Source organism: Bubalus bubalis, chromosome 6, assembly GCF_019923935.1.
Source record: "Bubalus bubalis isolate 160015118507 breed Murrah chromosome 6, NDDB_SH_1, whole genome shotgun sequence".
Classification (NCBI taxonomy): Eukaryota; Metazoa; Chordata; class Mammalia; order Artiodactyla; family Bovidae; genus Bubalus; species Bubalus bubalis.
Window position 1 is genome coordinate 14047547 of NC_059162.1, and position 26159 is coordinate 14073705.

General features: G+C 55.8%; 1 protein-coding gene and 1 long non-coding RNA gene across 3 annotated transcripts in view; one reads left to right on the forward strand and one right to left on the reverse strand.

The window, feature by feature from the left end:
- The first annotated feature begins 1467 nt into the window (after window positions 1–1467).
- On the forward strand, window positions 1468–18410 carry INSRR (insulin receptor related receptor). Its single transcript, XM_025287639.3, has 22 exons — window positions 1468–2077; window positions 5288–5839; window positions 7386–7689; window positions 7784–7926; window positions 8117–8261; window positions 9109–9323; window positions 9613–9739; window positions 11500–11738; window positions 11945–12112; window positions 12205–12400; window positions 12596–12637; window positions 12715–12935; window positions 13192–13328; window positions 13413–13575; window positions 13810–13915; window positions 14623–14675; window positions 14857–15086; window positions 15766–15876; window positions 16006–16165; window positions 16449–16578; window positions 16700–16834; window positions 17316–18410. Exons 1-22 carry the CDS (start codon window positions 1993–1995, stop codon window positions 17557–17559), a joined length of 3906 nt encoding a protein of 1301 aa, XP_025143424.2. The 5' UTR covers window positions 1468–1992; the 3' UTR covers window positions 17560–18410.
- Window positions 15564–26159, reverse strand: part of LOC123333967 — a 30446-nt gene continuing 19850 nt past the window's right edge. For both annotated transcript variants that reach the window (XR_006551594.2, XR_006551595.2), the window contains 2 exons: window positions 20669–21235; window positions 15564–15907 (listed from right to left, as the gene is read on the reverse strand). This is a non-coding gene — a long non-coding RNA (uncharacterized LOC123333967). The remainder of the gene's footprint in view (window positions 15908–20668; window positions 21236–26159) is intronic.

The window sequence follows — 26159 nt, forward strand, 5'->3', positions numbered from 1 at the left end:
AGCTCCAGTAGATGCGGAGGGGCAGCCTCAGAAAGCCTCAGAGGTGTCTGCTGGGAATGGGGAGACTGGGAAGTTGATACATTATTTTTCCCAGCCTAAAGCCGCTGCATTTAGCGGGGAGGGGAGATGACTGAGCTTGGAAACGGTGGTAGCCCAGGTCACCCTAGCCAGCCCCCGGCCTCAGATCTCACTACGCATTGTGCGCGTACCTGAGGAAGTGTGCATGTCACTTGGGATAAATTAGGGGAAATACTCCCTAAACCCTAGAAAGAAATGGGGAGGGACTCCCAAGAAACCAAACGCAGGAGCTGGAGAAGGAAAAACAGAAGAGACAGAAAGGGATGGTGTCGCCCCCGAACAGCCGGAGAATGGAAACTCGGGAACGGAGACGCCGATTTCCAGGAGAGACCACAGGGTGGCGCTGGCAGCCCGCGCGCAAGGTGTGAGCTCCGCCGGAGTTGAGTGGGTGGGGGCGCGGTCTGCAGTCCCCCACTGGGCTGCGCCTGGCGACCCAGCGTCAGCCACTGACCCGGGCCAGCCAGCACTGGCCCTCGGGCAGGGTACGGCCAAGCTGGGCTGGGCAGGCATCGATCGCCGCTCTGACAAGAGCATCGATTTCTGCGCGGAGAAATTAATAGATCTTCTCTTAGCTCCTCGGACTCGGGAGCCGCCCGCGGGCGGAGCTGGGGACACGTCGGTCCAGGGAGGCCATGCACCCGCAAAGCCCCTGGTCCCCAGCACCAGCTAGAGGACGGGTCCCAGCCCCTCCACCCCGCGGGCCTCATGCCTGGGAAAGGGGAAGGAAGAGGGGTCCTGGCGGAGGGACTCTAAAGGAACCCACGAAGGAAGCCCTCCAAGGGGAGAGTTTTCCCCACCAGGGCCCCGGAACACATCTCCCCACCAGTTCCCCAAGACAGAGACAGAGACCGACCCACCGAGCAGCCCGAATTCAGGAAGGTGACGAGACAGAGGCGGAGCCCACGGGGTGATTGCCCTTTCCACGATTTTGGTTGGAACCAAGGGACTTAACTGGGACAGAGCCTTGCGCCAAAAGCCTCCTAAGGAGGCTGCTAGGGCCTCGGAGAAGCGAAGGGCTTGGCTATTCCGGAGACGGGTCGTATAACCGCCAGGTTTCAGGCTTAGTTAGTTAGCCCGCAGGTGTCAAGGCAGAGGGTGGCAGAACTCAGAACCACCCATTCCCCGGGGGTGGGGGCTGCTTCCTGCCGCTCGGGCTAGCCGTGCTCCCCACCTGGGAGAAGTCCTCAGGGGCGGGGGTGGAGGGACCCACCACAGCTGCAGCGGGGCTGGGGGGAGCTCTGTTCTAGGGCTACCATCCCCCGGTATTTTGGCCTTATTTCCCCAACAGACCTGTCCACCCTTGAGTTGTCAGGCTAAATATTTTGGCTTGGCGGGAGAGGTGGAGAGAGCCGAGAGGTCCCAGTAAACCAATCCGTTGGGTCCGGGGCGGGGAAGCGGGAGCTGGGCGCGGCCCCTGCGTGCCGCCCTGGAAGATACCGCGGCAGCGCGGCCAGCTGGCGCTGGGGAACCGAGCGTGCCCGGAGAGATCCGGGGAGTCTCTTCCCAGAGAGTCCCGCGCGCCCCGGGACCCCCAACTGCTGTCCTCTGCCCCCCCGCCCTCGGGGTTGACCAGGCCTCTGGCACTGTTTTTTGCTCAGCGCCCTGTGTGATTTTTTTCCCCTGGAAGCTTGAGTCTCCCCGTTGCTGTCTGCATCTCCGTCCTCGTCTCTCTGTCTCCGGGTGCACACTGAGTCTCTGGCTCCAGCGGCCTGTCACTGTCTGTGTCTCTGTGGCTCTCATTACTTCGTTTCTGTCTCCTGCCATCTCTATGCAGGATTCTTTGTGGTTCTGCCCTTTCCCTTCCCTTTCCCTCTGAAGCCTGCGTCTCTGTGTCCCTTAGGCCTCGTCAGACCCTTCTACTCCCTGGAGCCATCTGGAGAGGAGCCAGGACTGGGCACAGACAGGACCAGGACAATGGCACTGCCCGGTCTGTGGCCATGGGTAGCCTGCCTGCTTGCAATCCTCCTCTCCTTGGGATTTGGCCTGGACACGAGAGAGGGTGAGTCCCCAGCCCTGTCTCCTGGAGCCCCATCTCCCTCCTAGCAGACTGGGAAGCCAAACACTGAATTTCCACCCAGAACGCGTCTATTTCCCTACTGGGACATGAAGACTGGGGGTAGCTCTCAGAAGGACTTCCCACCAGGGAAAGCAGTCAGTTTCCCACATTAATGGTGTTTTCCTCTCCATTCCCTGGGGAATGAGAAGGACCTTGAAACAGAAGGATGGATAGATGCCCTCCATTTCTGCTTATGAAACAGTGATCCTAGTAAAGCCCAAATGAGAACCAAGGTGGGGGGAGGGGTAGTCTTAGAGGTCATTTCCAGAACCGCTAAATGGGAAAGAGGGCCAGGATGGGAAGGAGCTGAGAACTAGGCACCATTAAGTAACTGAACCCACTGTGCAGACGGGAAACTGAAGCTCAGAGACCTGAAAGGGCAAGCTAGACTGTGTCCTGAACTCCTGCCTCTGGGTCCTGTCCTGTGTCCCCCACTTTGAGGGCCTATCCATCGGGCTAGGGGGCTGCTTTAAATTAGTCCCCAGGCTAAACACTGTGTAGTTTTGGAGGATGGGACCACGTAGACGAAGTGGCTCTCCTGGGGGTACTGGGGACTTGGCAGAGAGAGGAAAAAATGCTGAGAGTGGAAGATTCAGAGGCAGAAGGGGTAAGAGATGTTCTTCTCCCCAAATCTCAGTCTCCCTTCCAGTCTCCATTCCAGACTGAGGGAGCTCAGGAATCCAGTGCTCTGTGCCTCAGGGGTCATGTGATGCCCTCAGACTGGGGGCTTCCAGGGCAGAGCAGAGTCTCCCCTTCCTGTAGAGACAGAGGGGTGACGTGAATGGGTTGGGGTACGGAGTCCCCAGAGGCACTGCCTGCAAGGCATAGCCCCACCGCCTGCACCCCTCCCCTCCTCCACTGCTGCACCAGGACAGGGCATAGCAGATGCCAGCCAGGAGCACAGTTGTCAGGACAGGAGCACGCCCCTGGGGTGTGGGGGAGGGAGGTGTTTGGTCAGGGGACCCAGATGTCTGGTTCCCAGTGCAGCTCTGCACAGGGCTGTATCTGGAGGGGAGGCAGGCAGGGGTTAACCTGTGAAGGTCGGTAGATTTGTTTTTCCAAATGACTCCCATCAGGGGAGCCCTAGAGAGGCCAGGGCATGATGGGAAGTGGCATGTGGGCTCCTGAAAGAACCCCCCATCTGCCTGCAGAGCCTGATTGGCCTTTGCCTAGAGGGACCAGAAGTGTTTTCTCTTTGTGTGTGTGCATGTGTGCCTGCAAGTGCTCAGACACACACAGTTGCTGTTAGAGCTAAGCACAGAGGCCATTAATGACGACAGGGAGAAGGTATGAAGTAAGCCCCAGTGAGCCAGCCTAGCCTGCCCACCCCCTTTAAAACATCAGGGGATGGGCCTGGGTACCTAAGATGCCTGCTGTGTTGCTTGAGGACTGGGTAGGAGTGGAGGGAGTGGACGCTGGAGACGTTAGCAGGACTCGACTAGCAAACCAAAAGATTCAGACCCGAATCTTCTGAGTGAGGACCATGGAAACTATCCTTGGGAGAAGGGAGTGCAGGAGCCAGGTAAGCAACCTATTAGGGGAACCATTCTAGGTGACTTGGGGAAAGAAAGGAAAATGGGGCCAGGGTCCTGGGGCCCGAAAAATCCAGACACACCCAGTTCCCTGAGGGAGGAATAGACTTGGGGTCCAGATGCCACCGATTCAACTCACAACCCCCGAGTGCCCAGTGCTTCCTGCCCTGAACTGGGCACCATGGTGATTGACAAGGGCCCCAACCACAGGAGAGTCCCTCCTTGGAAGTGGTGACAGAGAGATAGAAAGCAATGTTGCGGCAATACCCCAGGTGTTCTGGTGTGAGTGCTGGACTGAGTGCAGCAGAGCCTGAAGGGGACGTGATTAACTCAGGGTCAGAGGGTCAGGGAAGGGGGGCTTGACCTGAGGCTTTCAGGACAAGAACTGAGGGGTTAACAGGCCAAGGAACTTTTCTAAGGTACTAGTGGGGCCCAGTTTATCAACGTCCTGGAATGTCAGGCTGAAGAATTTAAACTTGAACTTTTGACAATGGGGAGCCATGGAATGATCCTTCGAGAGTAAACAGATGCTGGGACCAAGGTTCTAGCTTCCTTAGGCCTGGGAGAGAAGGGGAGTATATGAAGCTCAGACTATTGCTTCTCAGTCGCAGAATTCATTCATTCATTCCTTCATCAAATATTTACTGAGCACCAATTTTGTGCCAAGCACCATATCAGGCACCAAGGACACAGCAATGAATTACATGATGATCCCTGCCCTTCTAAAGCTTACAATAAACAAAATAAAGAAGTAAATTGTATATTAGCCAGTGTTAAGCATTTGAAGGAAAACTAAGTAGGAAAGGGAGTAGGAGGTAATAGGGTGATCAGAGAAGTCCTCACTGAGAAAGTGACATCTGAGCAAAGACTTCAAAGAGGTGAAGCGCCATGGAGAGGGAAGAGTGTTCTAGCCAGAGGGAACAGAAGGTGCAAAGACCCCAAGGCAGGAGCTTGGCAGGCTTGTTTGAGAAACCACAAGACAGCCGGTGTCTCTGAAGAAAAGAGAAAAAGGGGATAAAGTGGGAGAAGTGCAGAGGCCATGTAGGCTGTGGTAAGGACTTCAGCTTTTCATCAGTGAGATGGAGGCCGCTGGGGTGCTGTGAGTGGTAGAGGAGTGTGATCCAACTTGTGTGGTGTGTTTCCACTCTGGCTGTGGAGTGGAGGATAGAAGGGAGAGGGGAAGAGGGCGGAAGTGAGGAGACCATTTAGGAAGCTATTACTGTAAAGTCAGGAGAAGACAATGGTGAAAGCGGTGAAGGTGGTTCTGGGTATATTTTAAAGGTGGAGCTCACAGGGTGTGGGGGTTAGAGAAGGAAAGGAATGATGGAGGCTTTCGCTTTGCAGTCTGACTGCAAGAAGGAAGTTGCAGTCAACTGAGAAGGGGACGTGAGTTTGGGAGGGAAGGTCACTTTTGCCCAGGTGGGCTCCTCTGGTGGGGATCCTGTAAGCTGCGGATGAAGCCTCTGAGGCCCAGAGAGGAGGTTCCCCCCACACCCACAGCAGAGCCTGACTCTGCCTTAATGTCCTCTCCCAGTGTGGTTCCCTCCTCCCCAGCTGCCAGGGCAGGATGGGGTGCTTGGCCCAAGCTGTACTGATGGCTACCCGCCGCTTGTACCCGCAGTGTGCCCCAGCCTGGACATCCGCTCAGAGGTGGCAGAGCTGCGGCGGCTGGAGAACTGCAGCGTGGTGGAGGGCCACCTGCAGATCCTGCTCATGTTCACAGCCACCGGCGAGGACTTCCGTGGCCTCAGCTTCCCACGCCTCACCCAGGTCACCGACTACCTGCTGCTCTTCCGGGTCTATGGCCTGGAGAGCTTGCGTGACCTCTTCCCCAACCTGGCAGTCATCCGCGGTGCCCGACTCTTCCTGGGCTACGCGCTGGTCATCTTCGAGATGCCACACATGCGGGATGTGGGCCTGCCAGCGCTGGGGGCCGTGCTGCGTGGGGCTGTGCGTGTGGAGAAGAACCAGGAGCTCTGCCATCTCTCCACCATTGACTGGGGCCTGCTGCAGCCTTCACCCGGTGCCAACCACATTGTGGGCAACAAGCTGGGCGAGGAGTGTGCCGATGTGTGCCCAGGCCTGCTGGGCGCCACTGGTGAGCCCTGTGTCAGGACCACCTTCAGCGGGCACACCGACTACAGGTGCTGGACCTCCAGTCACTGCCAGAAAGGTGGGCACTGGCACAGAATAGGGCCAGGGAGCGCAGGGAGGGCAGAGGCAGACGGCACTGGGCACCCATAAGATGGTATGTGTCAGTACTTTGCTGACACTATTTAACTCTCATTCATCCTATGTCTTTATTCCCATTTTGCAGATGAGGAAACTGAGGTTCAGAAAAGCTAAATAACTGACGCAGCATCAAGTAGTCAAGGGGTAGGCACAAGACAGTGTCAGGTAGTCATGGAGACAGTAAAAGAAAGTATAAGTTGAATACGGGGGAGAAGAGTAGCGTGAATGGATACGAGGCAGCTGCACAAGATGCAGAATGAGGCAGAGGTCAAGAGCAAAGCCGACTGTCCTGGGTTCGAATCTCAGCTTTACTACTTAGTGGCGATGTTCGTTTGGCCTCTCGGTGCCTCGATTTCCTCATTTGTAAAATGATCGTAGCACTGTGACGAGGAGCGAACTGCTCTGTAAAACATTGCAACAGTGCCTGGACCATGGTAACTGGTTCTGTGTCTGGTGCAAACGGCCCCAGTACAGGCTGGCAGTACTGAAGTGGGGAGGTTGGGAGCTGGGCGGAAGAAGAAAGGAGGAGGAGGCAGATGAAGAACAGGACAGGAGAGGACAAATATGTGATGTGGGACCTTTTTCAGGAGGTAAGGTGCCTGGAGGGGAAGCAGAAGGAAAGGGTGGAGAAAAGGAGGGGTGGAATAAGGCGGGGATGGTTGGAGGAGGAGGTGAAGGTTGTGGAGCAGGGAGAGGAACCTTGAGAGGTTGGAAGCAGATCTGGGGTCCCCAAGCTGGGGTTCCTTCCATGCAGCCCCTGGAGGTCAGCTCTCTTCACCCCAGTGCCTCAGCATCAGGGCAGAAGAGTAACCAGATCCCTGCTATATCTGCTGTGCCCCCACCCTGAAGTCTCCCTGTTGGCTGTAAACACAGCTGCTTCATGTCCTCTCTCGTGTATAGTGTCAACATGCCCTGGCTGACCCCTGCCACACGCATCACTCCCACAGACACATCCAGCTGCCACTGTGCAAAGGAGCCAGGCTCCTGGCACCCAGCCCCAACCCCTCCACATCTGCTTGGGGCTACCTTCCACCCAGGGCAGAGACTGAAGAGGGAGGAGGGATGGGCAGAGGCCTGGATCGAATGACCAGGGGTGGCCCCTTCTCCCACATACTCCCAGGTCCACCTTGCCCTAGTCCTCACTCCTCAAGAGAAGCTGGCTGGTTCACCTTGGCCCCATGCCCAGCGATGATCTGGGCACCAGGCCTAGACAGGACAGCAGGCTGGGGAGCAGGAGCCCTGATGGACAAGGTCACTGCTTGGTCCTGAGTTCCAGTACCCCTGACTAGGCACTGTGGGAGGTGGGGAGTCACAGAGAGTGGCCATGGTCCGTATCTTCAAGAGCCCCCATCTGGGGAGGAGTTGGCAAGCAGTGTCATCTGAATTGGACGGATCTGGGTGCAGACCAAGAGTGTTAGCCCTCGGGGAGAGGACGGGGCAGGACCAAGGAGCTGCAGGTAAGGTCTAACGCAGCACTCTGCCCGCAGTGTGCCCCTGTCCCCAGGGGCTGGCCTGCACGGTCAGGGGCGAGTGCTGCCACGCCGAGTGCCTGGGAGGCTGCAGCCGGCCGGAAGACCCCCGTGCCTGCGTCGCCTGCCGCCACCTCTACTTCCAGGGCGCCTGCCACCGGGCCTGCCCGCCAGGCACCTACCAGCATGAGTCCTGGCGCTGCGTCACAGCAGAGCGCTGTGCCAGCCTGCGCTCTGTGCCTGGCCGTGCCTCCACCTTCGGCATCCACCAGGGTAGTTGTCTGGCCCAGTGCCCTCCAGGCTTCACCCGTAATGACAGCAGGTGAGTGTCGGGTGGGTGGGGGGCACCCTTGGAGCAGTGAGGAGGCCCACACTGGTCCAGGACTCATGCCACATCCTCTGCTTGCCCCTACTAGCATATTCTGCCACAAATGCGAGGGGCTGTGCCCCAAAGAGTGCAAAGTGGGCACCAAGACCATCGACTCTGTCCAGGCAGCACAGGATCTGGTGGGCTGCACCCACGTGGAAGGGAGCCTCATCCTCAACCTCCGTCAAGGCTGTTAGTGCCTTCCAGAGCCACACCCTTCCTCCTGGCCACACCCCTTACAATGACCCAGCTAAAGCACCACTTTCCATCATCCTGGGTCCCTGCCCTGAGGGTCCCCTTCCCTGGGCCCCCAGCCAGCTCCCCAACAATGGACCCATCACTTTCCTTGCCCCGGCTCCAGTCCTGTCTTCCCCATCCCCAGATAACCTGGAGCTGGAGCTGCAGCGAAGCCTGGGACTGGTAGAGACCATCACTGGCTTCCTCAAAATCAAGCACTCCTTTGCCCTCGTGTCCCTAGGCTTTTTCAAGAATCTCAAACTTATCCGGGGGGACACCATGGTGGATGGGTAAGGGATCAGAAATAGTTTCCTCTATCATATCTCCTCCCCAACATTCCCCAAACTGTAGTCAAGTGTGCGGGAACCAGCTCTGCTACTTACTAACTATGTGCCTCTGGGTAGGTTAACTTCTCTGGTCCTCAACTTTCTCATCTGTAAAATGGGGTTAACATAACACTACTTATTTCTTAGGGCTGTTGAGAATATTACTGAAGCTGTTATGTATAAAGCACTTAAAACAGTGCCTGAAACAAAATATATACAATTACATAAAACTGTATTTACATATCACCCTATATGGATTGCCTATAATTGTCATCTGATCCTCTTAGCTGCAGAGCAAACTCCCTGGGTTTGAAACCCGTTCCTACCTCTACCAGTCGAAGCTTACCCTTAATGTAGCCAGGATTTTTCAAAATAATGTTTTAAATTATCATCCAGCCAAGTGGTTTCTCGCGTACCTCCCAGGGTGTCCCCACTCCAGCTGGAAAGGCACAGCCCCAGGCTGAGTCTCACTCCTCCCTGTGTCCCCAAAGCCAGGACAGAGCCTGGCAGAGAGCAGGTGCTCAGTTAATGTGAGATGCAGGAAGGAGGAAGGTGGAAAAACTGTTGGCCCCATTTCACTGATGAGAAAAACACAGAATGTGGGTGCCTTGCTGGACGTCACACTCCTGGTCAGTGGCACAGAGTGGGTGTGTACTAATGCCCCACGTGTACCAGTGTGGGTGGGCTGCTGTGTGCCCCTCCTTCCCTGTGCCCCCAGTGCAGACCCTTCAGGAAGAGCCCATAAGACACGCCCTTCCTCATCCCTTGCCCCCACCTGCCGTGCAGAGCAAGGTCCCCTGGCCTCCCCCAGGAACTACACCTTGTACGTGCTGGATAACCAGAACCTACAGCAGCTGGGTTCCTGGGTGGCTGCAGGGCTTACCATTCCTGTGGGCAAGATATATTTCGCCTTCAACCCACGCCTCTGCTTGGAGCACATCTACCGCTTGGAGGAAGTGACTGGCACTAAAGGACGGCAAAACAAGGCTGAGATCAACCCCCGCACCAACGGAGACCGCGCTGCCTGTAAGGCCCGACACCCCGAGCCCTGGCACCTTGGCAGTGAGAGAGGGGACCCCGAGGAATACCCAGACACACACACACACACACACACACACACACACACACACTAGAACACACCAGACACGCTCCCGAGTGGAGGGGAGGCTTGAAGGGAACGATGGGATAAGTTCTCTTCAGAGGCCACGTTAGGGGCAGGATGCAGCGGGGTCAGGGTGAGGGCTTGGGAGTAGGCGGCTCAAGCAGGTGCTCTCAACGTGGTCAAAAGCAGGTGTTCGCCTTTTACCCCACCCAGGCCAGACTCGCACTCTGCGCTTTGTGTCCAACGTGACGGAGGCCAATCGCATCTTGCTGCGATGGGAGCGCTATGAACCGCTTGAGGCTCGCGACCTACTCAGCTTCATCGTGTACTACAAGGAGTCGTGAGTGGCGGGGGCGGGGCTACAGAGGGTGGGGCCAGAGCGGGGCGGGGTCAGTGGGTGGGTTAGGTCGGGGCGGGGCCAGAGCGGGGTTGGGGGTCAGAGCCTGACCAGGCCAATTTGTTGACCACACGTAGGTGAGGGCAGAGCCCTGCGGGGCTGTGGAAAGCCAGAAAGCCAAGAACCCCGAGTCTCACTCCCTTGTAGGGCTCACGTCTGGCTCTCCTCTCACCTTCTTCATCCCTCCGTGCCTCAGTTTTATCTCACCCAGTGATGAAGAGAGGGCAGTCAGGATTTCTGAATGCCCAGGAGAGGCGCCCTGCTGGGAAGACTTGGATAATTAAAGCTCAATTCACTATGCTAATGTTTTGTACTGACCACATGCTCCTGCCCCAGCAGCGGTTTGGGAAGTACCCACTAATTTGGCCAGTTTTATCCACATCTTTGCCAGCATTTCATTAAAGCCTGAGGAAGGGCGGTAGCAGGGACAACCAAGAACCAACTGCTCTTTTCTTTGGAGAGAATGTACCGACCATAGCAGGATGGATAGTGGTCAGACCACAGGAAGGACTTCTCCAAAAGCATTGCTAGAATAAAAAATAGAAATCTTTAGAAGAGAGAGATGGAGTGAAGAGTACTGTCACCCTTTATGGTAAATGGAAGATGGGAGCTACCTGGATTGGACTAATTTCCTGTGAATTAAAATGGAGAGATCTTAGTTGCTTACTAGCACAGGGCCTAAGGGAACCCAGGTGGCACAGTGGTAAAGAATCCGCCTGCCACACAGGAGACACTTGCCTGGAAAAGTCCATGGACAGAGGAGCCTAGTGGGCTACAGTCCACAGTCCATGGGGCCACAGAGTCAGAACATAGCTGAGCAACTTAGTACACACACACGCACAGAGTGGGGGAGAGAAATCTACTCACAGGGCCAAGGCTCTTCTAGGCCTCAGTAGAAGATGAAGGACTTTAGCATGACGAACTGGACAGTTTGTTAAAAGCAGATTCCTGAGCCACACCCCCATAGATTCTGATTCCATTAGTCCTGGGCAGGGCCTGTAAATCTGCATTTCTAACAATCTCCCAGGTAATGCTGAATCTTCTGGTCCACATATTGAGGAGTGCTAACATGGACCGCAATGTAAACCCACCGCCCTCTGGCTTGTGCAGCTCACATTCTGCATGGCTATACATGGCTGTCTTTGGACTCAAAGAGCAGACAGTCTTAAAGGTTTTTCAGGAAACTCCCCTGGCATCTGCCTTGCAGTGTGGCTATGGCTGTGCTCCCTTAGAGATATATACTGTGGGGTGTGTGCGTGCATGCATGCATGTGTGTGTGTGTTAGTCACTCAGTCACGTCTGACTCTTTGCAACCCCATGGACTATAGCCTGCCAGGTTTCTCTGTCCATAGAAATCTCCAGGCAACAACACTAGAGAGGATAGCCATTCCTTTCTCCAGGAGATCTTCCCAACCCAGGGATGGAACCCAGGTCTCCCACACTGCAGGAGAATTCTTACTGTCTGAGCCACCAGGGAAGCCCTATATACTGTGGATCATGGCTCAGTTTCAGCTCTGAGCAGATCCACTCAGTGAGTGAGTCATGCCAACAGGGCACCTGCCCCAAAGGGCAGACCCACATCTGCTTCTGAATGCCCCTGCACACCCCGGGAGAAGAAGGACAGTGGCAGACTTGGAGTGGCTCCGAGAAGAGGGGGCAGGGCTAAATGAGTCGCCCCTCAACTCCAGGGATGGCTTGTTCAGCCCATTCCAGAATGCCACAGAGTACGTAGGTCCAGATGCCTGTGGGGCCCAGAGCTGGAACCTACTGGATGTGGAGCTGCCCCTCAGCCGCACCCAGGAGCCGGGGGTGACCCTAGCCCCGCTCAAGCCCTGGACACAGTATGCTGTGTTTGTACGGGCCATCACACTGACCACAGCGGAGGACAGCCCCCACCAAGGAGCCCAAAGCCCCATCGTCTACCTCCGAACCTTACCTGCAGGTAGGCTGAAGCCTTTGGAGGGGGTGGGAGCTAGATGCCTGGACCCTACTGAGAACGGAAGAACACCGGAAATAGAGAAGCTGGGTCACTGAACACCTGGCCTACAGAGGCTGGGAGGCCGGACCTCAGAAAGAAGGGCCCATTACCAGACAGTATTTAAAAGGGGGATCTGCAGTCCCTCAGGTGTACCCTCCTCCCACCCTCAGCGCCCACAGTGCCCCAGGATGTCATCTCCACGTCCAATTCCTCCTCCCACCTGCTGGTGCGCTGGAAGCCACCGACCCAGCGCAACGGAAACATCACCTACTACCTGGTGCTGTGGCAACGTCTGGCAGAGGACAGCGACCTCTACCTCAATGACTACTGCCACCGCGGTGCGCAGGGAGGAGGCGCGGGCCGGAGGGGTTGGGGTCTCGGGCTGCGGGCGCGGCCAGGCTAACTACTTCCTTGCCTGTCGCCCCTCCAGGCTTGCGGCTGCCCACCAGCAACAACGACCCCCGCTTTGACGGAGAAGACGGGGAACTCGAGGCCGACAGGGAGCCTGGCTGCTGCCCTTGCCAGCACCCACCTCCTGGGCAGGTCCTACCACCGCTGGAGGCACAGGAGGCGTCGTTCCAGAAGAAGTTTGAAAACTTTCTACACAACGCCATCACCATTCCCAAGTGCGTCTCGGCGCGAGAAAGCCAGGCGGGAGTCCAGGGTGCTGATGGGCGGGGTTTGTGAGGAGAGGGGCGGGGTGGGGAGGGGTTGTGGGCGGAGCCTGAGGTTGTGGGTGGGTTAGGAGGCGGTGCGCCCCTGCAGAGAGCACTGGGGCGCGTTCCAGGCGAGCCTGACAGGGCCCTCTCTGGTCTTCCCAGATCCCCTTGGAAGGTGACATCCATCAATAAGAGCCCTCAAAGGTGAGCGGGGACGGAGCAGGGGCCGAGAAGCGCGGTTCCCGAGGCGGGGCCATGGCTCTGACTTGCACCCTCTCTAGGGACTCAGGGAGGAGCCGACGGGCAGCCGAGGCCCTCCGGCTTGGGGGAAACAGCTCGGATTTCAAGATCCAAGAGGACAAAGTGCCCCGGGAGCGAGCGGTGCTGAGTGGCCTGCGCCACTTCACAGAGTACCGGATCGACATCCATGCCTGCAACCACGCGGCGCACACCGTGGGCTGCAGCGCGGCCACCTTCGTCTTTGCGCGCACCATGCCCCACAGTAGGTGACCCTCCCCCAGCTCTACCCTGCCCACACACCGACCCCAAGGACCCTATCTAATTAGTGCTCTAACTAGCCAGTTTGACAACCACCCACCTCCCTGCCCCCTCCAACCTCAGGGCCTCTCCTTGCTCACTCCTGCCAGTCCCCATAATCCCAGAGTTTCCTTGAACCTCCCAGTTTAGCCCCCTTGCGTTTGAACATGAAGGCGAGAAGAAATAATTGTAGTCGGGTTGCCTGATGGCCTCTCCTGCAGGAGAGGCTGATGGTATCCCAGGAAAAGTGGCCTGGGAGGCAGCCAGCAAGAGCAGTGTTCTCCTGCGCTGGCTTGAGCCACTGGACCCCAACGGACTCATTCTCAAGTATGAAATCAAGTACCGCCGCCTGGGAGAGGTAGGCACCCCTGGAGACACCCTAACCTAGCCCGGGTCTGCCCCTCCATCCTCTTCCCAGCCAGCTATTCTGTGCTGCCCTCAGGAAGCCACAGTGCTGTGTGTGTCCCGCCTGCGATATGCCAAATTTGGGGGTGTCCACCTGGCCCTGCTGCCTCCTGGAAACTACTCTGCCAGAGTTCGGGCAACCTCACTGGCTGGCAACGGCTCCTGGACAGACAGTGTCGCTTTCTACATCCCTGGCCCGGGTATGCAGGCCTCTGTCTCAGACCTGTATTCCCAAACAGCCCCACCTGGGCCCCCACCCACATCTCCCATTGTGGAAACCTCAGGCCCCTCCACCTTCCACCCCATCCGCCCCGTATCCTCATCTCCCACTGTGTCCTTGACCCCCTGACTTCACCATCTTTTTACAATTACTATTGTTTTTTCTTTTTTCTGACTTCTCCATCTTTGACCCTCTGCTGTCTTCTGGCCACCAGAGGAGGAAGACTCTGGGGGGCTGCACGTCCTTCTCACCGTCACCCCTGCGGGGCTCATGCTGCTCATCATTCTTGCTGTCCTTGGTTTCTTCTACAGCAAGAAGAGGTGATGACGAGTCCCACTGATTCCCAACACCCTTCTTCTCTGAGCCCTCATCATAACATCAGTGCAATCAGATGGTAATAGATGAGACAGCAAAAAGGACTTCCTTAGAAACAGTAACTCTTCCCCTGGGGGCACTGACATACCTGGAGAAAAGAGACATGCTTTTTAGTTAGGGTGACTAACTTGTCCATGTTTGCCAGGGGCTTTCCCGATTTTAGTAGTAACAGTCCTATATTCTGGGAAACCCCTCAGTCTGGGCATCCTGGGACTGTTGATCACCACACTCTCAGACGGGCAGCCGAGGCCCTCCTGAGAGCTAATGAAACTGGTCTGATCATAGCAGAGAAAGAAGCAGGAAATCTCAGGATGTGTCCTGGACTTCTTGATGTCAGATCCCTCTGGACCTAAATATGACAGGGAACTGAGGACAGGACTTTGATTAGCTGGTTCTGAGGACTAGCTGAGGAAACCAGAGCCTCGCTACTTTTGTCCTCCCTATTCCCAGCCTGTCAGACCCCAGATCCCAGGACTAGGACCAAGACTAGCTTGGGAAGTCCTTGGGGTTTCCCAGGGGTCACCCTGACCAGAGCTAAGATAGGATCAGTAACTTCCTTCCTCCTTGGAATACCCCTCTTCCTGTCCTCTGACATGGCTCCTTCCTGCCCGAGGACCCTTCCAGGCTGACCCCCCCTCACCTCCCATTGCAGAAACAGCACCCTGTATGCCTCTGTGAATCCGGAATACTTCAGCGCCTCTCACAGTAGGTCTGGGGGTGGCTGGACAGGTGGTGTGGGGAAGGGAGACCGGAGGGGAGAAGAGACAGACTTCCAGGCCATCTCGGAGAAGGCAGCCTTGGAACCCGAGCCCTTCAGAAGGAAGAGGGTGGGTGGAGGTGTGGCAGAGAGCAGTGTCTTTGCTTGTGACCCCCCACTTCCTCTCAGTGTACATCCCCGATGAGTGGGAGGTGCCTCGGGAGCAGATCTCCATAATCCGAGAACTGGGCCAGGGCTCTTTCGGGATGGTATACGAGGGGCTGGCACAAGGACTGGAGGTTGGAGAGGAGCCCACGCCGGTGGCCCTGAAGACCGTGAATGAGCTGGCCAGCCCACGAGAACGCATTGAGTTCCTCAAGGAAGCCTCTGTCATGAAGGCATTCAAGTGTCACCATGTGGTAAGGAAGGGTCAAGTCCAATGTCAAGGTCAGAATTAGGATGAAGGTCATGTGGTTAGAGGGGAAAGATCAGAGATGACGTCAGGGCACCATCAAGTCCAGGACTGGGACTGTGGTTAGGATCCTAACTGGATTAAAAGTCATAGTAGGGCTATAACAGGATCATGGCTAGGGCTGAGATCAGTCATGGTTGAAGGTCAAATCTGAGTGTTCAGAGCATTATTAGGAGGGTGACTGGAATCAAGGTCAAATTGAGCCAATCATGAAGACTGAGATGATAGATACAATTAAGGTCATGGATTACAGAGACTTCCCTAGTGGTCCAGTGGCTGAGATTCCATGCTGTCAATGCAGGGGGCCCAGGTTCGATCCCTAGTCAAGTAACTAGATCCCAGATGCCACAACTAAAGATCCTGTGTACCATCAACTTAAAAAAAAAAAAAAAAATCCCATGTGCCACAACTAAGACCCAGCAGCAACCAAATAAATATATTTTATTTTAAAAAGGTCATGGGTTGGGGTCAAGGTCATTGTTAGGTCAAGATGAGGGTTATGGTCATGGCTAGGGTTAGGAGGGTTGTTGTCTGAGTCAGGTTGTGGTCACAGCAGAACAAGGTTTTGGCCAAGTGGGTCAAAGGGAGCTGAGTAGACCCGCAACGAGGCTCTTTCTCCATGCCAGGTACGTCTCCTGGGCGTGGTGTCTCAGGGCCAGCCAACTCTGGTCATCATGGAGTTAATGACCCGAGGGGATCTCAAGAGCCATCTTCGATCTCTGCGGCCCGAGGCAGAGGTGGGGACCAGGAAGCTTCTGGGTGGAGGAGCTGGGGAATTAGAAAGGACTTGGGCAGTTGAAGGCATAATCCTTGTGCAGGAGGCCAGCCTCAAGTTCCTGCTTCACCAGCCCGTCTCTTGGTTCTAGAACAATCCTGGGCTCCCACAGCCAGCACTGGGAGATATGATCCAGATGGCTGGTGAGATTGCGGATGGTATGGCCTACCTTGCTGCCAACAAGTTTGTGCATCGAGACCTAGCGGCCCGGAACTGCATGGTGTCCCAGGACTTCACTGTCAAGATTGGGGGTACAGAGGGGGCCAGGCAGGTGGGGCAGCGTGGGTAGAGAGACTCCCCCAGCAAGGCAGGAGAAGACCCAGGCCTGTCCCTGATCGCCCCCTGACCTGGATCTCCGTCTCCCCATCTGAGGATAGCAGAATTTGGATGGGATGATCTCTGAGGTCCTTGGAGCCCTTACAGTCCAGGATTCCTGGAAACTGTGGAGGTGGAGGGGGTTGGGAGAGGTACTCCTGGGGCAGGAGCTGCTGACTGACTCTGCTGCCCCACACCCCGTCCACCCTCCCTTTCCAGACTTCGGGATGACTCGAGATGTGTATGAGACAGACTACTACCGCAAGGGCGGGAAGGGGCTGCTGCCCGTGCGCTGGATGGCCCCTGAGTCCCTCAAAGATGGAATCTTCACCACCCACTCTGACGTCTGGTGGGGCCTGGCTGGAGCGGGGGGCTCAGGGGTGTGGAGGCAGGGTCTGGGATGCACCCCCTAGGGTGTGCTGAGCTGCATGAAGCATGCGGGGCTCAGGCCCTCCTCCCTGTCCTCCCAGGTCCTTTGGCGTGGTGCTCTGGGAGATCGTGACCCTGGCTGAACAACCCTACCAGGGCCTATCCAATGAGCAGGTGCTCAAGTTCGTTGTGGACGGTGGAGTCCTGGAAGAGCTGGAGAGCTGTCCAGTTCAGCTGTGAGTCACCCCAGCTTAGCCCTGCCTCAGCCCTGCCCTCTGCCAACATCTGCCCTACCCCTGGGAGTCTCTGAGGCTTCTACTTACACTGATCCCCAGCTCTGAGCCCTCCAACTCGAAATCCCCACTGCAACCCCCATTTACTCCCCTGTGACCCGAGCTCAGTCGGTAAAGAATCCGTCTGCAGTGCAGGAGACCTAGGTTCGATCCCTGGATTGGGAAGATCCCCTGGAGAAGGGCATGGCAACCCGCTCCAGTATTCTTGACTGGAGAATCCCATGGACAGAGGAGCCTGGCGGGCTACAGTTCATAGGGTCACAAAGAGTCGGACACGACTGAGCAACCAAGCACAGCACAGACCTGAGCAGACATACTCCCCCCATGACCCACTCCATGACCCCCTCCATCACACTCATTGGCCCTCTCAGTGCAGGAGGCAGGAGGCGTGCACCCCTCTGACACTGCCCCCTGCCTCCACCAGGCAGGAGCTGATGCAGCGCTGCTGGCAGCAGAACCCGCGCCTGCGCCCCACCTTTACCCACATCCTGGACAGCATACAGGAGGAGCTGAGGCCCTCCTTCCGCCTCCTCTCCTTCTATCACAGCCCAGAATGCCGGGGAGCCCGGGCCTCCCTGCTGCCCACCGATGCAGAGCCTGACTCCCCCCAAACCCCAAAAGAGGCCTCCTCAGACTTCAGCCCCCAGAATGGGGGTCCAGGACATTGAGGGGCACCCCATTCCCTGGCTGATTGGCCTCCCACAGACAGAGAGGAAAGGACCTCCCACGGACAGAGAGGAAGGGACCTGAGCTTTGCAGCCATGAGAGGCTGAGACGTTCACACCCCAGCCCCATGCTGAGACAGCCGAAGGAGACAGAGCAGAGCGGGACAGGCTGGGGGGTGACAGGGAGAACACAGCTGAGTCGTGGTAGGAAAGATTTTCTCAGGAATCTGAGTTCTCCATGAGAAAGTAAACAAGGCCACAGCGGGAGTGGAGATTAGACAGTGGACAAGACGCTCTGAGTGAGAGAGCCTACTCAGACTAGAAAGAGAGGCCGATCTGCTCTGAAGGCAGGGTCTGGGGACCCCACCGGCGATTTTGGAGCTCCTGTGGACATCCAGGGCCATCAACACGCTAGAAACCAGATGAGCCACCAGACTCGGGCCTGGAAGCCTCTCTGCCCGAGTTTGGGATGCTGGGGCTGAGCGTCCAGATGGCTGCTCTTGGTACCGCTGTGTCTCGCCGCCTCCCCTGCTCCACGCCATAGCGCATGTGGGGACAACGCAGGGACCTGGCTGAGTGGCTCCCCAGCCTGGCCTCGGGGCCTGCCTCTCCCCTTCCTCTCCTTTGCCTCACCCAGGGACCCCAAGCTTGGTGCTCCCCCTTCCTCTTCTCCAGGGCCTTCCCTCGGTGCAGATGCACCCCTTCTCCCAGGCCCTTCCCCTCCACCCCGCTCCTGCCCTGGGATTATTAAGGCCTTAAGAGCCTTGCTTCCTCCCTGCCCTGACTCCTGCCCCCACCCCCGCCTCTCATGGGAAGACTGGAGAAGGCACAATAAAGGCCGAGGTCTGTCTGTACCCTGGTCCCGGGCAGCCCATTATCTCTCCATCTATATGGTCTTAACACTGGATGAACTTCCTCCCTCCCTCCTTGGGGACTTGAGGTGGTGACCCTGAGGCGGTGACACAGGATAAATACACTGCTGTCAAACACCACCTCCATGAGGACCTGAGCAGCCAGGGTTGCCATGGCAGTGAAGCAGGACAATCCTGCTATTATCTGCGGCTCAGGCGGCCAGAAGTGGTTGAGCCCGGCAGGGGAACCTTTGTATCCGGCCTCCCAGCCTCACCAACCCGTCCCCCACACCTCATCTTTAGGTCATCTCTCGCTGTTTCCACTGGATAGACATTTCCTGGGGTCTCCCAGGACAGACGTGAGGCGGGCAGAATGTGGGATGGGGGAGGAGGGGTCTTGATGACATTACCAGTCCCGGCTGGATGCCCCCCTGCCAGGGCAGGGAACACGTCAGAGCAGAGTCTATGTGTCTGGCGCCCTACTGTTATGCCATCCCATGAGCAGAGACACCCTGGAGGCATGTTAAAGGAACACTTGGGAGTTGGTTTCCAGGCTCTTATGCCAGTGCCATCAGGGCATCTGAAGGGGAGGAGTTGCAGATGAATGACTTAAAACCTTGCTGAAGGGAGTGGCAGCAAAAGGGACTGGGCCTGACTCAAGGCTTTTTAGAATCCTGTACCAGTGTTTCCTGCATCCGGGTCCCTGGGGCCAGAGCTCCCATGCTACACACACAGCAGGTCTAGGGAGATTTATACTTCTAAGCGCTTGCTCACTCCAGCAGCTGTCCTGCAAACCACAGCTCCTTAAGGCATGACTGGAGTGGGTATGAGTTTGTGCAAGGCCATCTCTATATAACAACCACAACTCACGCGCACCACCATCCTGACATGGGCAGCAAGGACCTCTCATCCCACCACACCCCTGCCCGGCCTGTTATTGGTGACTAAGGCAACAGTGACCCCTAATGGTTGCTGGCAGAATTACAGCTTAGGAAGAAAAGAGGGGGGAAGGTTGTTCTCTCCTCCCCTGAGATGCTGGTCTCAGAGAGGCCACTATCGAGTACAAGGTAGGAGAGACTCCACACAAGAATGCTGGATCCGAGACCTGCACACCTACACAGATCACACCGGTTACCCCGCACTTGCACAGGCCCAGAGAGGGCAGCACTGGCGTCCAGCTCTCTCCCCACTACCGGAGTCCCCTCACCTCCACAGGACGGAGCGTGGCCTGCTCAGGAAGTGCTGGCCATCTGAATGGGGAGGGGTTTAAAGAAGGGATTGGGAACTGAAGAAAAGAGGGCTTCAGAAAAAAAGTGTCTGTGCTTTACCTCCAAAGATAAGTAGCTGGTGACTGACCCAAAAGAATGTTTGGGAGAAGGATGCAGGGGATACTGGAAGACAAACTCTACTGCCATCTGTACCCTAGGAAGGAAATGGATGTATATTGTAAATAACTAGACTCCAATAAAATTTAAAAAAAAAAAACTGGATGTAATAAGGTAGCAAGAAAGATGGCAGTTAGATTTCAGAAGGGACTTCCCAACTATACAGAGAAGCTTTGCGGGGGAGGAAGTGTCTCCTCTCTCGGAGACAGCTAGAGACAGACAATAGGCTGACTTGGCGAGGGAGAGTGAAGACGCATGCCGCAGAAGCAGAAAGATGAATGCAGCAACTAAAAGTGTCCAGAGACACCCTTGATTTTCTCCTCTCCCCCAGACTCAGACAGAACTTCAGTAAAAATCACCTGCCACTGGCTGGGAAGGGAAGAGAATGGAGTGGAGATAGATTAGCATAAAAGAATGAAATGTTTGGGACCTCCCTGGTGGTCTAGGGGTTAAGAATCTGCCTTGCAATGCAGGGGGTGCGGGTTCAGTCCCTGGTCCAGGAACGGAGATCCCACATGCCGTGGAGTAACTAACCCCAAGTGTTGCAACAGGAGAGCCTGTGCTCTGCAGTGACAGATCCGGCAGGCCGCAACTAAGACCTAACACAGGCAAATAAGTGAAGGTGAAGTCGCTCCGTCGAGTCCGACTCTTTGCGACCCCATGGACTGTAGCCTACCAGGCTCCTCCGTCCATGGGGTTTTCCAGGCAAGAGTACTGGAGTGGGCTGCCATTTCCTTCTCCAGGGGATCTTCCCAACCCAGGGATCAAACCCGGGTCTCCTGCATTGCCGACAGACGCCTTACCATCTGAGCCACCAGGGAAGCCCTCAAATAAATAAATAAATATCTGGAAAAGAATCCCATGTTTACCACCTACCCCTTTGGAACTGTTCTTATGTCCTCGTGAAAAGTCCCTCACTTGAGCAAAGGGATGCTGGAGGCTCTGGGTCTCGTGTTCCACCTGCTCCAAGCTCAGGATCGACTGATGCATCTTCATGGGGTAGGAGATAGGCGCCTTCTACAGTGAGGGACCCAGAGGCCTGGGCTAGGAGGTCTGAGATCAAGTGGCCGAGGGTCAGGAGGGCCGTGCCACTGGATCAGGCCTAGGTGGGGGCAGGACAAGTTGGGTTACAGTTCCTCTTCCTCTAGGCTCTGGACATAGAGCAGTAGACTGCAGCCAGGGTGGCTGCTGGGCGTCACCACAGAGGGGGAAGAGCAGGGTTCGAGGACAGGAGGGTCAGCATCCTGCTCCTGCTCCCAGGCCAGCCCCAAACCAGATGCTCCCTCCAAGTCCTGGGAACTTGGATGGCAGGGCACCGGGTCTTAGCTTCCCAGCCAGGGGGCAAATCTGGAGTAGAAACTTGAAGCTTCCGCTCAGCCTAGTGTCAGCAATGCTGTGGAAGCCCCTCCCCTGGTCCAGCGGTTGTCTGTCTTCCTCTCCAACCTTCAGTTGTGACAAAGGACAGGGGAGATGTTAGTCACAGCCATTGCCCCACAGCAAGAGGCTTACAGCCAGAGGCTTCAAAGCACAACCCCTCGGGCCATCAGCACCCACCCCCAGGGCAGAAGGGGGAGTTTGGGAGGGTCCTCTCATCCTGTAAGGCTGATGGGCAGTGTGCTGGCACCTCCTGCCAACTCTTGATCTTGGCCCGGGAGTTAGAGGGTTTGAACACCCGGGGCTTCTCCTGGTCACCTTCCATGAACGGGAGCCCCTCTGGATCACTCAGCTAAAGACACTACCAGTGAGTGGACACTCGGGTGGTATTATCTGTCCCCAGAGAACAAGGGAAGTGATACTGAATGCATGCCGAATCGGGAATCCGGGCTGCTGGGCTGGGATGGAGTCAGAAGGGAGGGCACTTGGTGAGCCCAGGGACATAACAGCAGGAGTTTGAGATCAAGTGCTCAGGCACCCCTGATGCTGGCTGAAGGAAGGCACTTCAAAGAGGCCACAGAGCTGCGAGCTGTGATGTGCTTGCTGTGGAAAGGAGGCCTGAGGGCCAATGGGCAGGCATTCCCAGTGGGTGTGCTCAGGGCTGGTGTGCTTATCCAGCCCGGATATCTGGGTCACCAAACTCAGGGGCACCTGCCCTTCTCCACAGCCAGGAGATGAGGCCCCTGCCCAGGATGGTCTTGGACTGAGCAGACCAGGAGCTTCTCTTCCCATCTTCAGTCCTGCTACAGAGGGGAGAAAGGAGAGATGCTGGGCTGGGGCGGTGGGGGGGGGGGGTGGTCAGTGTGGGGGTGGGCAGAGGGAGGTACTCCCAGGATAAAGATGTCAACTGAAATCCTAGGACAGAGAAGGGGGCACAAAATTCCTTCCTGCCTCTCTCCCCACCTCCATCCCCAGTGGCTGCAGCTCTCAAACCCCAGAGCCATGGTCAGATGTCGGGCAGAGGGGGAGCAGGAAAGGATGAGGGTGCTGGGGAGGGAATGAGGGGAGAGAGCCAGGCCAAGGCAGGGGGTGTGGGAGAGGAGACCCGGGCGACAGGGAGACAGGCGTCAGAACCTCTCCACACACAAGCACTGGAGGCTCCGCAGACCCTCCACCCTTCGGCTCTCTGTGAGTCTGCCCCCATCTTCCCCACTCATAAGCAACAACAGGGAAACTTGGTGTTTAGTCGTATCTGGAGGTGAGGGGGGGGTCACATCCTGAGGGAGCAGAGGGGGCCACCTGGGTTCCCGCCCTCTCAGGTGGGGTCAAGTTGGTCCTCAAGCAGCACTGGACAGAAGGAGGGAAGTGGGCAGCGGTGCAGGGGGGGAGAAAAGGGAAGGGTGACCAGGGTGGCGGCAGGGAAGACATTCTGAGACTATGCAGGAAGATTCTCAAGCGAACGAGACAGAGGTCCCTTCTTCTCTGAGGGGCAGAGAAAGGAGAGAGGGTGACCAGAAGGACAGAGATTGACAGCTGGGTCAGGCAGAAAGACAGAGAGATAGAGGGGTCTAGCCAGCATGCATCTCCACAGATGGCAACTGGAAATTGACTCCTGCCCAAAGCAGGAAGGATACAGGTAGGGCTATAGAGAAACTTCTGGGGAGCAGGGGGAGGGGGAGGCCCAGGTGCCAAGGAGGCAGAGGTGGCCCCTTTTGGAAGCATAATTACATAAGGGAGAGATCTCCCTTAGGAAGGCCAAGGGCTGAAATAAGATAATGGATGCCAAGTGCTTTGTAAGCTATAGAGCACTATACGAATGATTTTTGCTGTCATCTAACTGTGATATCATTTAAAAGATGCTGCAGACGTTCATTTAGTGCCATGGAAAGATGGCCGTGATGCACTGAAGAATGGCAAGAGGAGGTTTCACATAATATAAATGCGATTTTTTGCATTTACATGTACAAACCCAGAGAAGCATCTGGAAGCGTAAACATTCGTCTGGGAGGTGAGGTTATGTGTGATTTATACCTTCTTTTTGCTTATCTGTATTTTCTCTTTATGTTTCTTAAAGAACATACATAATTTATGTCATGAAAAACAAGCAGTTTGCTTTGAAAGGAATGAGACTTCCTCCAACTTGGGCTCAGGAAGGGTAAAGTCCCTGGCTCTGTCCTCTCCCAGCCTGGTTGGGTACTTCAGGGTCTGACCCATACATATTCTCCAAGAACATTTTTCCTCCATGCTGTAGGCTGGGCTGAAGTCAGTTTTCATGAATTTAGGACTGGCAGTTTGCTTTCATAACCTCACGATGTTTCCGGCTGGGAAGATATAAAACAGGGGGAGGTCGAGGAAGCAGAGATTCCCAGCAACTCTGGGCCCACCTGAAGGGAGGCCCACAGCCCTCTGCTTATGGTGTCTTTAGGGCCACCTCCCCCACCCACCTCCACCGGATCAGCCTTTACTTACAGTGGCTTCCCGGTGGTGGCAGCCTGGGTTCCCACACCCCCTCATTCCTCAGCCCTGCCCACGTACCACGGTAATGCCCGAACATGGCTTCCTTTTGTATCCCTTCCCCTGCCCTCGGCCAGCCTCTCCTCCCTGTCAGAGTGTGGACCATCACAGCCCTGGAGTCCTCCTCCACACACACATTTTTCCCCGTTGGACTCTCACCTCCTCTCTTTCCCAGCCTCACAATATCCTCCTCCCTCCTGTGAATCCCTCCCCCAGAGCTACTCAGAATACTATCTAACATCGAAATACTATCTAACATCGATAATTTCTTCTGCTGGCAGAGCTTTCGGTTTCCAAAGTGTATGGAAAATCCACTTTAGAGAGGATGGCATCAGTGATCTGACAGGCAGAATGACTTGTCTAAGACCACACAGTCAGCTTCTGGAAACCCAGCCCCTTCCACCGCCCACCATGCCTCCAGGGCTGAGAGGAAAGTGATTTGTCCTCCCTCGTCCTTCCATCCAGGCTTATCTCAAATCTTCCCTGGCATGTCAGCCTTCCATTTCTAGCTGCAACTTGCCTTTCCAGCATCATGATCCGTCCCAACCTAAAATAAAGTCCAACTTCCGATCAGTCTAGACCCTTCCCTATCCCCCAGCTTGCACCATGCTGCCATGGCACTCTACTGGGACTTGCGTCTGCATCTGCCCCACCCCCTTCCCCATGTTTGGCCTCTGAGGCCCCCTTATCACACCCTTTCTGAACTCCACATCATCCACAGGGCACCGGATACAGGCTGCCATACATAGCCACAGTGTTATGTCAGGACTCCCCTTAGGAAAACTGAAACCTCACAGGTATTGAACATAAGGGATTGGCTTTACTGGTGTGGGAGGACTGAAGAGCAAGAAGGGAACAGTAAGTAACACGGAGCAAACAGCAGAAGGAAGTTCCCACCCCTGGCTTGGGAGAACAAGTGGGTGAGGTTGGGGTTGTCAGAGGCTAGAATCTCAGGGAAGGGATCCCTCTGGAGGTGGAATTCAGATCTTGGAGGAAGTAATGCTGCCCAGTTGGTGCTGAACCAACATTGAAAGGAAGCAAATGGAAGAAGCAAGTCCTCCCCTCTCTCCTTGTACCCAACCTCCCTGTTGGCAAAACCTAATAAGAACCCACTGGAAAATATGCTCTGCAAAATATAGTTTGTAGAGTCAGGCCGAGCCTCGCAGAGCAGAGTGTAGCAGGGAGGCATTAGAACTGAGAGACGATAGGTAAGTGACCAGCACCCATGAAGGCCATTATTTATTATGGTTATTATAACTAACATGTACTGAGCACTTTCTGCATATCTATACCTGACATGCACTCTAACATAAAGAATAATCTGGTAGGCTCCACTGTATCACTGACATTGGACAAATGAGGGAGCTGAGTCTTCCGAAAGTTAAATAACTTGTTCAAAGACCTACAACTGATAAATGATGAGTTGGGATTCAAAGTCAGATCCACCCACACTTAAAAAAAAGATCTCTATCTTTATTTCCCGAAGATGCCCTAAACATCTTTTTTTTTTTTTTTTTTTTTTTTGGCCACACTGCTCAGCACGCAGGATCTTCCTCTACCAGGGATCAAACTCATGCCCCCTGCAGTGGAAGCAACCACTGCACCACCAAGGAAGTCCCCTCCACACTTGCCCACATCATTCTGTTGTCTACAGGGTGCCCACACTGGGCTAAGAGGGCTCTGGAGAGGGGTGGGCATAAGTCCTCGTGAGCGGGATGGCAGATTGGACATCAGTCTGACTGCAGCACCAAGCCCCCCCAGAGCATACTGTGTGTGCCGAACCTCTGCTCACAGTAGGGCCTGCTCTGAGTGAAGGAGCCACGTGTGTGCTCAGTCACTCAGTCGTGTCTGACTCTTTGGAGTCCTATGGACTGTAGCCCCACAGGCTCCTCTGCCCATGGGATTCTCCAGGCAAGAATACTGGAGCGGGTTGCCATGCCCTCCTCCAAGCGATCTTCCTGACCCAGGGATCAAACCCACGTCTTTTATGTCTCCTGCACTTGCAGGCAGGTTCTGTACCACTAGCATCACCCAGGAAGCCCACAAAGGTGGACAAAAGCCAGGCCCTGCCCTTGCACAGGGCACTGTCTCCCGGGCAGGAAGGCATGCAGACAGATCACTGAAGTGCACCATGGCAGCCCCACAGAGCTGTGCAAGAACCAGGGCTCTGCGAGCCCCGTAAGCGACGCTCAGATCTCATCATTTCCCTGCTGAGAGTCCCCCAGGGGCTCCCCAGAGCCAACCAGCAAAGACAAAGCTCCCAGGCAGGCTGATCTCTCAAGCTCTCTGCCCCTCACAGCCATGCCATCCCCAGAGGGCCCTGCAGCTCTAAGCCTCTGTATCTTCACTTACTTTGCTCCTTCAACCCAGAATCTCCTCCACTCTCCCCACCCTCCGTTTCCTGTGTATCCTGAGGATCACCTGCTCACCCTTTAAACCAGCTCTTTCAACTACCAATGCCTCTCTGAAGCCTTCTTGA